Genomic DNA, 14,008 nt, shown 5'->3' with positions numbered 1-14,008 from the left:
AAACCTCTGCCTCCCAGGTTCAAGCAATTCTCCTGCCTCAGCCTCCCGAGTAGCTGGGATTACAGCATCTGCCACCATGCCCTGCTAATTTTTGTATTTTTGTAGAGACAGGGTCTCACCATGTTGGCCAGGCTGGTCTCGAACTCCCAGCCTCAGGTGATCTACCTGCCTCAGCCTCCCAAAGTGTTGGGATTACAGGCGTGAACCACCGCTCCCAGCCCACATTTTAATTATTAGTAGTAGTAGTATGGGACCTGATGTGTGATCACTATTCAAATGTTGGCCATCAAAATAATACAAACGGTTTGGGTGTGGTGACTGACGCCTGTAATCCTAGTACTTTGCGAGGCTGAGGCAGAAGGATACCTTGAGGTCAGGAGTTTGAGACCAGCCTAGGCAATACAGTGAGGCCTCATCTCTACAAAAAATTTAAAAATTAGCCAGGCATGGTGGCACGCAACTGAAGTCCCAGCTACTCAGGTGGCTGAAGGGGAGGATCATTTGAGCCAGGGAGTTTGAGGCTGCAGTGAGCTAAGATGACGCCCCTGCACTCTAGCCCCAGCAACAGAGCAAGACCCTATCTCAAATAATAATAATAATAATAATAAAATACATAAATAAATGAATAAAAATAAATAAAAATAAAAAATAAAAAAATAGAAAATAGCACTGACCACAATACTAAAACATGTAGGACAGAGTCTTGTACCCATTAATGATAAATAAAATGAGCTGTTTTGATTATTGTTATTATTACTACTATTACATTGCCAAAGTGTGTAGTGGGGGCCATGCACTCAATAAATAATGGCTAATATTTTAAAAAGTCAATAGTGCTAACAGTAATAATAATAATACATATATTTTTTGAGACAGAGTCTGGCTCTGTTGCCCAGGTTGGAGTACGGTGGAGCCATCTCGGCTCACTGCAGCTTCCTCCTCCCGGGCTCAAGCGATTCTCCTGCCTCAACCTTCCAAGTAGCTGGGATTACAGCCGTGGGCCACAACATGCAGCTAATTTTTGTATTTTTAGTAGAGACGGAGTTTCACCATGTTGGCCAGGCTGGTCTCAAACTCCTGACCTCAGGTGATCCGCCGGCCTCGGCCTCCCAAAGTGCTGGGATTACAGGCGTGAGTCACCGCACCCAGCCAATAATAATATTATTAAGCACTTAGCACACAGGTAATGACCTTAGTAATTAGTAGCAGTATTGGAATCATCAGTAATAAAGCAGGTCAACACATTGTGAACCCACAATGTGCCATCCGCACAATTGAATATAGGTGTCCCGGATTGGGCGCCCATCCCTGGCATGTTTTGGGGGCTCCCTGACCCCCATGATGGAACGACCGCCTCACAACAGCAAGACCCTGCCCCCAGCTCACCTGGTAGGAGGGGCCGCCGTGCGCGGAGCCGCACTCCTCCGGGCGCGCGCACCTGGCCCTTGGCCACAGGTGCGCGTTATCGCAGGCGCTGCCCTGGGAGCAGGCAGGGCGGCCGCGGGGCGGAAGCAGCGCCGGGGGGGACGCAGAGCCGCGCCCTGCGCGGATCCAAGCATTGCTGGTAGCTACTGTGCTTCGGACACGTGGCGGCTGTGCAGGGAGGAGAAACGGCGCGGGTAAGGAAACAGAATCTGCAGGCCACACTTGCCCAACTCCCTGACCGCGTGCTTAAAATCCCGGCTCTGTAGTGGTGCTTAACCTCTCCAGAACTCCGTACCCATCTCTCCAAAAAGAGTACTGACCTCAAACTGGCTTTGAAGGTTAAGCAAGTTAAAATAAATTAAGTGGTTGGGACAGCGCCCAGCACCCTGGCAGTCCTGGATAAATGCCACCTATTGTTATTCCAGAAATAACCCCTAGGTGGCCCACCTTTCTCACTCCAAGAACACTGTCTTACCCCCACTCCCCTACTCCAAACCCTTTGAGGGTTCCCTACGGCCCAGGTGTCAGAGATTCACATTTGGCTCTAATATAGGTGGGTTAGGACCTGGTTTTAGGGGTGTCCTGACCCCCAGGATGGTACCGGACAGGCTTTTGTTGCCTGTTGGTTGAGCAAGAAAGCGGCACCTTCCACCCCCACCCCGTCGTAGAACATGACCTTGCCCCTATTGCGCACCTAATGTTGGAACCAGCTAGGAACCCTTAATGGGCAAGCATCAGGGGCCAGCAAAGCTTTGGTGCAAGGGAGGAAAGCAGGATGTTTTAGGAACAATCAGAAAAATCTGAACATGGACTAGGCTTTTCATGACATCTGGGAATTACTGCTTATTTTATTAGGTGTGAGCAAATCACAGCAGGTTGTTTTCTTTGTTTGTTTTGTCTTTGTTTTTTGAGACGGAGTTTCGCTCTTATTGCCCAGGCTGGAGTGCAATGGCGCTATCTCGGCTCACTACAACCTCCGCCTCCCAGGTTCAAGCGATCCTCCTGCCTCAGCCTCCTGAGTAGCTGGGATTACAGGCATGTACCACCACGCCCGGCTAATTTTGTATTTTTAGTAGAGACGGGGTTTCTTCATGTTGGTCGGGTTGGTCTCGAACTCCCGACCTCAGGTGATCTGCCTGCCTCGGCCTCCCAAAGTGCTGGGATTACAGGCATGAGCGTGAGCCCCGCACCCGGCCGCAGCAGGTTTTTTTCTTTTTAAAAGTCCTAATCTATTAGAAAATCATGCTGGAGTATTTACAGGTTTACACGATGTCTGGGATGTCTGGGATTCGCTTTACACAAAATAAATCAATAAGGGAGGGGTGGAGGTGGACACAGGTGGGCCACAACTTGGCTGTTGTTGAGGCTGCCTTCTGGGTACAGGGGCATTCAATAGGTTATTCTCTCTACTTTTATGTTGAAATTTTCCATAATAGTTAAATAAGAAAGAAAGAATTAGAGGATATGGCTATTAACAAAACTTGTCTCTGGAGAAAGAAAGTCTTGGTTCAAGTCTCAACTCTGTCTGTTGTGATTAGCTGTGGACAAATGGCTTTACCTCTGGGAGCCTCTGTTTTCCCAAATGTAAAATGGGAATAATAACAGTTATTGCCTCTCACTTGCAGGGTGGTTCTGAGACCGTGGTGGCAAGAGGTACACAGAGCCTTCGGCCCCATGCCTGGAACATTGTAGATGTTCAGTAAGTATTAGCAGTTGTTGGGATTATTATTGTGGCATCTCAAGTCAGGCTTTCTGAGGGTGGAAAAGGACATCCCCTTGATGTCAGGGATCCAGTCACCCCAGGGTGGTATTCAAAATACATAGCGGACTGGTGCCATGGCTCATGCCTGTAATCCCAGCACTTTGGGAGGCTGAGGTAGGTGGATCACCTGAGGTCAGGAGTTCAAGACCAGCCTGGCCAACATGGTGAAACCCCATCTCTACTAAAAATACAAAAAATTAGCTGGGTGTGGTGGTGGGCACCTGTAATCCCAGGTACTTGGGAGGCTGAGGCAGGAGAATGGTTTGAACCCGGGAGGTAGAGGCTGCAGTGAGCTAAGAACATGTCACTGCACTCCAGCCTGGGCAACAGAGTGAGACTCTGTCTCAAAAACAAAAACAAAAAAAATAGCAATCAGTAGCAAACAGGCCCCCTACCAATCCACATGCATCCAGCTGGAGCCTAGGAGGAGGGCCCGGAAGACCTTCCCCGTGCTGGAATTGGAATATTGGAAGTGGCTGGGGCACTCAGGCAGCCCAGGAGGGCGGAAGGATGTCAGTCTGTGTGTGGCCGTACAGAGCATGCAGATGAATTCCTGCCCTGCTCAACCATGACTCGCCACAGAAGGAAGAACTCCTCCCGTGCCTGAAGGTGACGTTGGCGCCCTGGCAGATGGCGGCATATGTCTGCACGGCCAGGCAGAGGATGTGGTCGTTGCCTCCGGCAAGACGCAAGTCATCGACACAGCTGGAAACATACGAGTCTGGGTTGATCTCCCAGTGGCAGTGGCTGAAGCATCCCTGGGGGTCCTGTAGGAGCCAGCACTGCCTCCTGGCTGACACAATCTGCCCCTGGTCATTGCAGACTGAGACTGGACAGGCAGCCCCACAGTTGTCCCTACAAGCCTTGCTCTGCTTCTCCAAGGTAATGTCAGCCTCAGCGTCGTCACTGGGGTCGCTGTTGAAGTTGCCGCAGAGCCCACAGGTGTGACCCTCGTAGAGGTGGGGCAGGGTGAGGGTGAGGCTGTAGGTGAGATCTGTGCTGAGCCAGTGGCCAGAGTCCCACTGCAGCAGGGAGAAGAGGCCATTCCAGTGGACAGCAAGGCTGCCCCCATTCAGACTTACGGGGAGCGCTGTTGTCTCACCATTTACCTAAGGAGCAGGCAGAATCAAAGGAAGGCTTGGGGGCATAGGACCACAGTTGGGTCAGTGTTGCTTGGCACATAGTAGGTGTTCAAATACATGTAAAAATGTTGGTATATTTTTGATATAGGGTCTCACTCTATGCCCCAGGCTGGATGCAGTGGCATGATCATGGCTCACTGCAGCCTCGAACTCCTGGGTTCGTGCGATCTTCCCACCTCAGCCTCCTAAGTAGCTGGGACTACGGGCATGTGCCAAGACACCCAGCTAATTCTTTTTTAGAGACGTGGTCTTGCTATATTGCCTGCTTGAGACAGGCTAGTCTTGAACTCCCGAGCTCAAGGGATCCACCCGCCTTGGCCTCTCAAAGTGTTAGGATAACAGATGTGAGCCACTGCACCTGGCCCAAATACATGTAAAACATTTTTAGATGATGGAACAAAGACAGAATTATAATAGCGACCATCTCTTGTTTTATCCTGCTCTGCATTCATTTCTCCTTTCTCTGGATTTCCCTGAGAACTCCCTCCTCCAAAATCAATCCATGTGGTTCACAGAAAGTCAACCCCACCCTAACTTCCAGCACATGACCCAGGCCCAGCCAATCAGCTAGTCCACCAGGGATTCAGGGGTGGTCACATGACTCAAGCTGGGCCAATGAGGGACACTTTTCTTCCAGTGACATTTGCTAACCTGGCAGCTGTCCTTGTCCCTACAAGGTGGGATGGGATGTTGCATGTCTGAAAATGAAGGAAAGGAGAGCCCAGAAATTGAGACAGATTTGAGACATATTGTTCAAGCATCTGGATCCAGCTATGCCTGAATCCATACACCTATAGTTTTTTTTCAATTGTGTAAATCAATAATTCTTTTTTTTTTTTCTTAAGCTGGTCTGAGAGTGTTTCTGTTATTTTAACTGAATGCATCTGATGGATATAGTCAAAAATGGGTGTATAATCAGGGAATAGAGGTAAAATGTAGAAATAATGGAGACAGAATAAGTTTTTCCCTTGGGGCTATGGGTTTGGGTGAAGGGTTGGGGTTCCTAGGAACGACATGTCCCCAAAGCTGGTGCTTACCTGAGTCATGCCTGGGCTGTCCCTCCGCAGGTGGACCTGGGTGCCATTAACCTGGACAGACACCTCCATGATAAGCGTGAGGGGGCTGCTGGATCTGTTCTCCTTTCCCAGCTGTACCCTGAAGAACGGCAGTGAGCAGGAGGAGCCACAGGATTTGGCAAAGACAGACACACAGGTACCCGAGGACTCAACAGTTTTCCCATCAAAGGTGATGATGTGTGAGTGCCCAGCTGCTTGGCAGGTGCCACGGGAGAGCAGGTGGCACCCAAAGATGCCCCTGAGGGTCCCACATCTCTGCCCTGGCCCACAGGAGGAGGGGGAACAGCACATGGCGTGGGTGGAAGCCTCACGGTGGCAGAATTGCTCCCAGTGCTCCCCAGCCCAGAAGGCCTCCCTGGCCGGGTGGTACCTGCCTCCAGTGGAGCAGCTGCACTGGATGGGGGACACACAGTCCGTGCCACTGAGCACAGACCCTGGGTCACACTGGCAGCCATCCTGGCATGGTGTTGGGCAGCTGTCGGGCAGGGCAGGCTCGGTGCAGGAGCTGGGACAGGAGAAGCCACACAGCTCGTAGTGGCTGTAGCGGGGACAGGTCAGCTCTGGAGGAACACAAGTCATTCAATGCAAGGACGTCAACTCTCTGCCCTACGTTCAAATTATGTTCCCTGCTATCTCCCCAGAGCCCAGCTCATGGCAAACCTCAATGCATATTTGTTGGAAGAATTAATGAATATATCGAAGCCTTCTCTATAGCACATATTTGTTCAACTTTAGCATCCATTATATGCCAGGATCATCCCAGGGCCTGGGGACACAGCAATGACCAAGACAGAGATCCCTGACCTCGTGAAACAGATGTTCTAGTGAGACATTGACAGGCTACACCCCGGGGCCCAAATCTGGCCCTCCACCTGTTTTGGCACAGCCTACAATCCAAGAATAGTCCTTACATGTTTAAGTGGTTAGAAAAAAAGAAACCAAAAGAAGAAATTTTGTGAGGTGTGAAAATCATGTAAAATTCAAATTCCAATGTCTATAAATAATGTCCTAATGGAAGCCAGCTTGTCGGTTCGTGTATTGTCTGTGACTGTTCTTGTGTTACAACAGAAGCTTTGTGTAGTTGTGGCAGAGTGTGGCCCTGAAAGCCTAAAATATTTATTATCTGGCCTTTTATCATAAAAGTATGCTGACCTGTTCTAGAGTGGGGAAATGGGCAACAAACTAGCAATAAATAAAAGATAATTTCAGATTGAGAAACTGGGTCAGATCTGTGTTACCCAGCTTTAGGTAGCACAGAGTGGCCAAGCCCCATGGGCTGATTTGAGGACAGTGGCTAGGGAGGCCTTTCTGCAGAGGTGACATTGGAGCCGAGGCCTGAATGATGGAAGGAGCCAGCCATGTGTATGTCTGGGAAAGAGCATTCCAGGCCGGGGGGACAGCAGATGCAAAGGCCCAGGGGTGGGAAGGCATCTGGCCTGGTTCAGGGACAGCAGAGAGGCCAGTGTGGCTGGACCCTTGGTGTGGAGTGAGCTAGACAAAGACAGTGTAGGAGGAGGCAGGGTGAGCAGGGAGAGGCAGCCGTGGGGGCCTCTTAGGAAGAGGTCTGGAGGTCATCTTTCATCCCAGAGGCAAGGGGGACCCAATGATGCTTTTAATCAGGAATCTGATGAGATCTGACCTATGCTTTTTAATTTTTTTGAGATGGAGTCCTGCTCTATCACCCAGGCTGGTGTGCAGTGGCACCATCTTGGCTGACTGCAGCCTCTACCTCCTGGGTTCAAGTGGTCCTCCCACCTCAGCCTCCCAAGTAGCTGGGATTACAGGCGTGCACCTGTTGTGGGAAGTCAGGGACCCCAAATGGAGGGACCGGCCAAAGCCGTGGCAGAAGAACATAAATTGTGACGATTTCACGGACATTTTTTAGTTCCCCAAATTAATACTTTTATAATTTCATACACCTGTTTTTACTGCAATCTCTGAACATAAATTGTGAAGATTTCATGGACACTTATCACTTCCCCAATCAATACCCTTGTGATTTCCTATGCTAGTCTTTAGTTTAATCCCTTAATCCCGTCATCTTCATAAGATGAGGAGGATGTATGTTGCCTCAGGACCCTGTGATGATTGCATTCACTGAACAAATTGTGTGAAGAGCATGTGTGCTTGAACAATATGAAATCTGGGCACATTGAAAAAGGAACAGGATAACAACAATGTTCAGGGAACAAGGGAGATAGCCTTGGTCTCTGACTACCAGTGAGCCAGACAGAACAGAGCCGTATTTCTCTTCTTTCTAAAGCAAATAGGCGAAATATCGCTGAATTATTTTTCTCAGCAAGGAGCATCCCTGAGAAAGAGAATGCGCCCCTGAGGGTAGGCCTATGAACAGCCCCCATGGGGGCGGCCATCTTTTACGGTTGAAGCCAAAGGGATGAAATAAGCCCGGGTCTCCTGTAGCGCTCCCAGGCTTATTAGGATGAGGAAAGTCCTGCCTAGTAAATTTTGGTCAGACAAGTTGTCTGCTCTCAAACTCTGTCTCCTGATAAGATGTTACCAATGATGATGTGTGCCCAAAACTTCATTAGCAATTTTAGTTTCGCCCCATCCTGTGGTCCTGTGATCTCGCCCTGCCTCCATCTGCTTTGTGATATTTTATTGCCTTGCGAAGTATATGATCTCTGTGACCCACACCCTGTTCGTACACTCCCTCCCCTTTTGAAAATCACTAATAAAAACTTGCTGGTTTTACGGCTCAGGGAGCATCACGGAACCTGCTGACATGTGATGTCTCCCCCGGACACCCAGCTTTTTTTTTTTTTTTTGAGACGGAGTCTGGCTCTGTCACCCAGGCTGGAGTGCAGTGGCACCATCTCGTCTCACTGCAAGCTCCGCCTCCCGGGTTCACGCCATTCTCCTGCCTCAGCCTCCCGAGTAGCTGGGACTACAGGCGCCCGCCACCTCGCCCGGCTAGTTTTTTGTAGTTTTTAGTAGAGACGGGGTTTCACCGTGTTAGCCAGGATGGTCTCGATCTCCTGACCTCGTGATCCGCCCGTCTCGGCCTCCCAAAGTGCTGGGATTACAGGCTTGAGCCACCGCGCCCGGCCTCACCCAGCTTTAAAATTTCTCTCTCTTGTACTCTTTCACTTTATTTCTCAGACCAGCTGATACTTAGGGAAATAGAAAAGAACCCACGTTAAATATTGGGGGTGGAGTTTCCCCCAATATCCACCACCACACCCAGCTAAGTTTTGTGTGTGTGTTTTTTTAGTGGAGACGAGGTTTCACCTGTTGGTCAGGTTGGTCTTGAACTCCCGACCTCAAGTGATCCACCCACCCTGGCCTCCCAAATTGCTGGAATTACAGGTGGGAGCCACTGTGCCCGGACCTGACCTATGCTTTTAAAGGCCTTATGGCAGGTTCTGGTGACACATTTGTGACCAAGACAGACCCCATCTTCAACCCTTGTCTTTGGGGGTTTCACAGATCAGGGGAAAAAACATACTGGAGGAGAAATTGCTGGGGGTGGGTGTGTGTGTGCGTGAGTGCTGGGGGTGGGGGCTGTCCCCCAGTCTCAGGATTAATAAAGTCAGAAAAGGAGAAATGTCCTGGCGTGGGATGTGGGAGATTTTCTAGCTCAAAGTTCCTCTTGATTTGGGCGCCCAGAGTCTGGGGGCTGGGGGAGATGCCTGCACCCTTCCTGGATGGGTTTCCTGGGTTCCCGCTGCCTGGAATGTCTCCCCTGCTCCCCCAGCTGGCTCGGCTCCCTTTCCCACCTCCTTCAGTCTCCACTCCCAGGGCACCTCCCTGCACTTCAGGGAACCCTGACCCCCTAGTTTAATACTGCATGCCCCTTCTCCAGCACTCCCCAGCACTGCCCCGCCTGACTTACTGTTTAATCACCTACTTATTGGCACTCTTTCTGTCTTCTCCACTGGAATGTCGCCTCCATGAGGGCAAGGTTTTGTCTGTTTGGATCACTGCTGTGTCCGCAGTGCCTAGAATGCTGCCTGGCGCTTAGTAGGTGTTCAGTTAACCTTAGTCAAAGCGTGTGACGCCCCCAGGGCTTGTCTCTGGCTTTGGGAGGAGGGGTGGGCCAGGCAGGCCAGAGGCCAGAGCACCCACCAACAGTCCCTTGTGTTGGCCTTTGGAGCTTGCAACGGGCTGTTTCCTTTGGACAAAGAGAGATTTTGTTTACAAGATGCTGAACTTGATTCCTGCTCTGAGAGGAGTGGGGGACTATGGGCAGAGAAAAGGAGTTGTGCCTCGGAGTCCTGGAAGTTAGGGGCCCAGTCCTTCAGGATAAAGTCCTCACCTTTTGCCTGCCATTCAAGGCCCCACAGACACAACCCAGGACCATGCCTCAATCTCATCACTCTCCAGGTTCCCCCACCTCTGGCTGAACTCTACACAGCCGCTGGGCTTCTGAAAACCTTGTTCCTTCTCCCTAGAACATTTGGCGTCTCCTTGCTTATCTATTGGCTTTGACTTGTTATTCAGGCCTTAGCTCACGTGGCCCTTCCTCTGGGAAACTTGGCCTGACTTTCCAGGCTGGGCCAGCCCCTCCTCTGTGCTCCCATGTGGCCCTACGCTTCCATCAGCTGAGCCCTGATCACTCTGTCGTGGCTGCCCCACCTCAGACCCGGCCACCCTGGCAGCATGTGAGCCCTACGAGGTCCGAGACCCGGCACTTCTCAGTCCTGCCATGGCCCCTGCATCACCCAGGGCGAGATCAGGCTCAGGGGGACCCCTCCCTGCCACTCCCTGGCTGTGCAGCTCTGTGTCTGCTCTTCATCTGTGAGATGGTCCTATTGTCCCATTCACACCAAAGCAATAAAAAGATGACTCAGGACCATCTCAGCTGCCTGCTGGGCTGGGGAGGGTATGGGCCAGGCTGATCCCAGGCCCTCCCCAGGACAGGCTGACCCAGCCTCTGGGATAAGGCCTGCCAACAGCAGAACCCTGTGGTTCTCAGGACAGAGTGATGTTAACACAGGTTAAAAATCAATTTTAGGCTGGGCGCGGTGGCTCACATCTGTAATCCCAGCACTTTGGGAGGCAGAGGCAGGTGGATCACTTGAAGTCAGGAGTTTGAGACCAGCCTGGCCAACATGGCAAAATCCCGTCTCTACTGAAAATACAGAAATTAGCTAGGCATGGTGGCGTGTGTCTGTAATCCCAGACACTTGGGAGTCTGAGGCATGAGAACTGCTTGAACCCAGGAGGTGGAGGTTGCAGTGAGCCGAGATTATGCCACTGCACTCCAGCTTGGGTGACAGAGCAAGGCTCCATATCAAAAATAACAAAAAAAAATCAATTTCATAATGACAGCTGATACTTGTAGAGCATTCACTATATTCACTACATTGCCAGCTACTGTTTATTTGTTTGGCTCTCACAACAACCCCACAAGAGAAGTGCTATTATCACCATTCTTTCTCTTGTTAAAGGGGAAACTAAGGCACAGAGCGGTTAAGTGACTTCCCCAAGAGCACACAGCTGAAAATGGTGGTACTGTCATTCTAACCAAGGCAGCCAGACTTTGGGATCTGTGTTCTCAATCTCAATGCTATACAGATCGGTGGGAGCGTTCCCTGCTTTGAAAAATGAAATAGAATAGAAAAGAATGTAATGCAAAGTATTGAGTGCATTTTTCTATTTGGTGACACTTTGTGTGCTGTGTATGCATACATTGGTGTGGTCAGCTGAAGAACGGCCCCTCAAAGATGTCCACGGTCTAATTGCTGTATCCTATGTTACATTACATGGCAAAATGGACTTCGCAGATGTGATTAAGTTTCTAGACCTTGGGAAGGGAGAGATTAACCTGGATTTTCTGGCTGGGCCCAGTGTAATCACATGGCCTCTTAAAAGTGGAAGACGGAGGCCAGACAGTCCATCAGAAAGAGGCAGGAGATTTCGAAGCATGACGGGGACTTGACCTGCTGTTAGTGGCCTTGAAAATGACAGAAGGGGCCATGAGTCAAGGCATGTGGTTGGTGTCTAGAAGCAGACACCAACCCTCAGGTTACAGCCAGCAGAGAGACAGGGCCCTCAGTCCTATAACCATCAGAAACCGAATTCGGCCAACAATTGAAATAATTAAGGAAACAGTTCACCCCTAGGGCCTCCAGAAAGAAATGCACTCCTGCAGACACCTTGATTTTTAGGCCAGTGAGAACTGTGTTGGAATTGTAAGAAAAAATTTGACATAGCAAGACCCCATCTGTACAAAACATTTTCAAAAAATTAGCTGGAGTTGGGCCGGGCGGGGTGGCTCATGCCTGTAATCCCAGGACTTTGGGAGGCCGAGGTGGGCAGGTCACGAGGTCAGGAGATTGAGACCATCTGACCAACATGGTGAAACCCCATCTCTACTGAAAATACAAAAAATTAGCCAGGCATGGTGGTGGGTGCCTGTAGTCCCAGCTACTCAGGAGGCTGAGGCAGGAGAATTGCTTGAACCCGGGAGACAGAGGTTGCAGTGAGGCAAGGTTGCACCATTGCACTCCAGCCTAGGCGACAGAGTGAGACTCAAAAAAATAAAAGAAAAAAAAAATTAGCTGGGTGCAGTGGCTCACGCCTGTAGTCCCAGCACCTTGGGAGGCTGAGCAGGAGGATCGCTTGACACTAGGAGTTTGAGACCTGCCTGGGCAACATAGCAAGACTCTGTCTCTACAAATAAAATTTAAAAAATAGCCAGGTGTGGTGGTGTGTGCCTGTAGTTCGAGCTACTCAGGAGGCTGAGGCAGAAGGATCACTAGAGCCAGGAGTTGGAGGCTGCATGAGCCATGATTGCACCACTGCACTGTAGTCTGGGTGACAGAGCGAGATCCTGTCTCAAAAAAAAAAAAAAAAGTGTTTTTTTAAGCTGCTGAGTTTGTTGCAATTTGTTACAGCAGCAAGAGATAGAAAACTAATAGAATTGGATCCTGAAATGAACTATATTTTGTATTGTGGGTCTCCATCAAAAATGTTTGAAAGACGGCTTAATGCTTTTTTTTTTTTTTTTTTTTTTTTTTTTGAGACGGAGTCTTGCTCTGTCACCCAGGCTGGAGTGCAGTGGCCGGATCTCAGCTCACTGCAAGCTCCGCCTCCCGGGTTTACGCCATTCTCCTGTCTCAGCCTCCCGAGTAGCTGGGACTACAGGCGCCAGCCACCTCGCCCGGCTATTTTTTTGTATTTTTTAGTAGAGACGGGGTTTCACCGTGTTAGCCGGGATCGTCTCTCGATCTCCTGACCTCGTGATCCGCCCATCTCGGCCTCCCAAAGTGCTGGGATTACAGGCTTGAGCCACCGCGCCCGGCCGGCTTAATGCTCTTGACAAAGATCGTTTGGCAGCAGGACAAGGATGAGAGGCAGCAGACATTTGTCCTTTGGGTACCAGCCAGTACTACTGCCCACTGCTAACCTCATCCCAACTTCTGCCTGGGCCCAAGGGCAGAGCCCGGAGTCAGGCAGAAGTCAGCAGAGACTCACATTCCCCTGGCCACAGTGAGTGGTACAGGAAGGGGTCAATTAAAGCCACAGAGACGCAGTGCAAATCATGCTGGAGCTTCTGGGACCCACGGAGCTCTCTTTCCTGCTGGGCTGCGAAACCTGAGTGGCTGCAAGGTGTGGAGCCACTGTGGTCAGGGTGAGCCTGTCTGGGTGTGGAACCAATCTGGTGGGAAGCATGAAACCAGGGCCAGTGACGTCGAGCGTCTCACTGGGCCAGGCCTGAAGGAGCTACTCTGAGATCATTAATTATGCAGCCCCACAAAATGAGCAGAACTGGTTTTGTGGACCTGGCCGGGGGAATGTGCTGGCTGGCTGGCACAAAAAGGACACCACTCACTGCAGTCCACCAGGTGTCTCCAGGGCTTCGCTAGGAGGCCATGCTGCTGGCACTGCTGGGTACGGCTCCCCGGAGCCTCGCACAGGATCTGCCGCGAGCCCCTCATGGCACAGGTCGTGGATGCACTTCTCCATGTGGACTTGGGCCTGGGTCAGCTCATCGCAGGCCTGGAAGGGCCTGTCATGGGTACCCAGCAGCCCACAGAAAGCCAGCAACTGGTACTGGCCTTCTCGCTTGTGGGGGCACCGAGGGACAGTGGAACAGCTGGCTGGGGAGTCTGGGTCCTTCCAGCTGAGTGCAAACACCTCCGGGTCTGGCAGGAGGGAGCTATCAGGGGCACAAAGTCATCATGGGGGTCCCCGTTGAAGTCCCCACACAGGCTGCAGAGAGTGCCAGCGTAGGTCGTGGGCACCATGACGGATATGTGGTGGCGCCAGTCATAGGAGACCAAGAGGCCAGCGTCAGTCTCCAGCATGGCTCCAGAATCGCTGAAATAGACGTGTACTTGGCCGCCGGCCAGGCTTAGGGCAGGTGGGCCTAGGTCCTGTTAACCTGGAGACACACCCGGGGCCATGTCCACATCAGACACCCCTAGGTGGGTCTGGGAATCCCTGAGAACCTTTGGGGTGAGGCTGTGTCCCCTCAAGTCTTCCTAGGATGTGACTGGGTCCTCTCCAGACTCCTGAGTCTAAGCCCACCCTTCTGGGGCCAGATCCCAGCCCCTGCCCAAGCTCACCTGTACCCTCCCAGGGGTCTGAGCCTCCATCATCACCTTCACCCTGTGCACGTCCACCTCGATCCACTG

At 51.1% G+C, this 14,008-nt stretch overlaps 1 protein-coding gene across 1 annotated transcript; it reads right to left on the bottom strand.

Annotated features, from left to right (window-relative positions):
* Nucleotides 1–3,672: 3,672 nt before the first annotated feature.
* LOC144337088 (zonadhesin-like) lies at nt 3,673–13,438 on the bottom strand. Its single transcript, XM_077979910.1, has 3 exons — nt 13,204–13,438; nt 5,367–5,965; nt 3,673–4,296 (listed from the first exon to the last, which is right to left on the bottom strand). The coding sequence occupies exons 1-3, from the start codon at nt 13,307–13,309 to the stop codon at nt 3,673–3,675; spliced, it is 1,329 nt and encodes a 442-aa protein (XP_077836036.1). The 5' UTR covers nt 13,310–13,438.
* Nucleotides 13,439–14,008: the final 570 nt, after the last annotated feature.

The sequence above is a fragment of the Macaca mulatta genome, chromosome 19 (genome assembly GCF_049350105.2).
Source record: "Macaca mulatta isolate MMU2019108-1 chromosome 19, T2T-MMU8v2.0, whole genome shotgun sequence".
NCBI lineage: Eukaryota > Metazoa > Chordata > Mammalia > Primates > Cercopithecidae > Macaca > Macaca mulatta.
The sequence above is the reverse complement of the archived record's forward strand: the minus strand, read 5'-3'. Positions and strand labels throughout refer to the sequence as shown.

Coding starts and splice junctions, on each gene's coding strand:
- LOC144337088 (XM_077979910.1), bottom strand. CDS start 13,309: ATGAGGGGCTCGCGGCAGATCCTGTGCGAGGCTCCGGGGAGCCGTACC. Junction 5,966..13,203: donor GAGACACCTGGTGGACTGCA/GTGAGTGGTGTC, acceptor GTGTTCCTCCAG/AGCTGACCTGTCCCCGCTAC. Junction 4,297..5,366: donor ACAGCCCAGGCATGACTCAG/GTAAGCACCAGC, acceptor CCTGCTCCTTAG/GTAAATGGTGAGACAACAGC.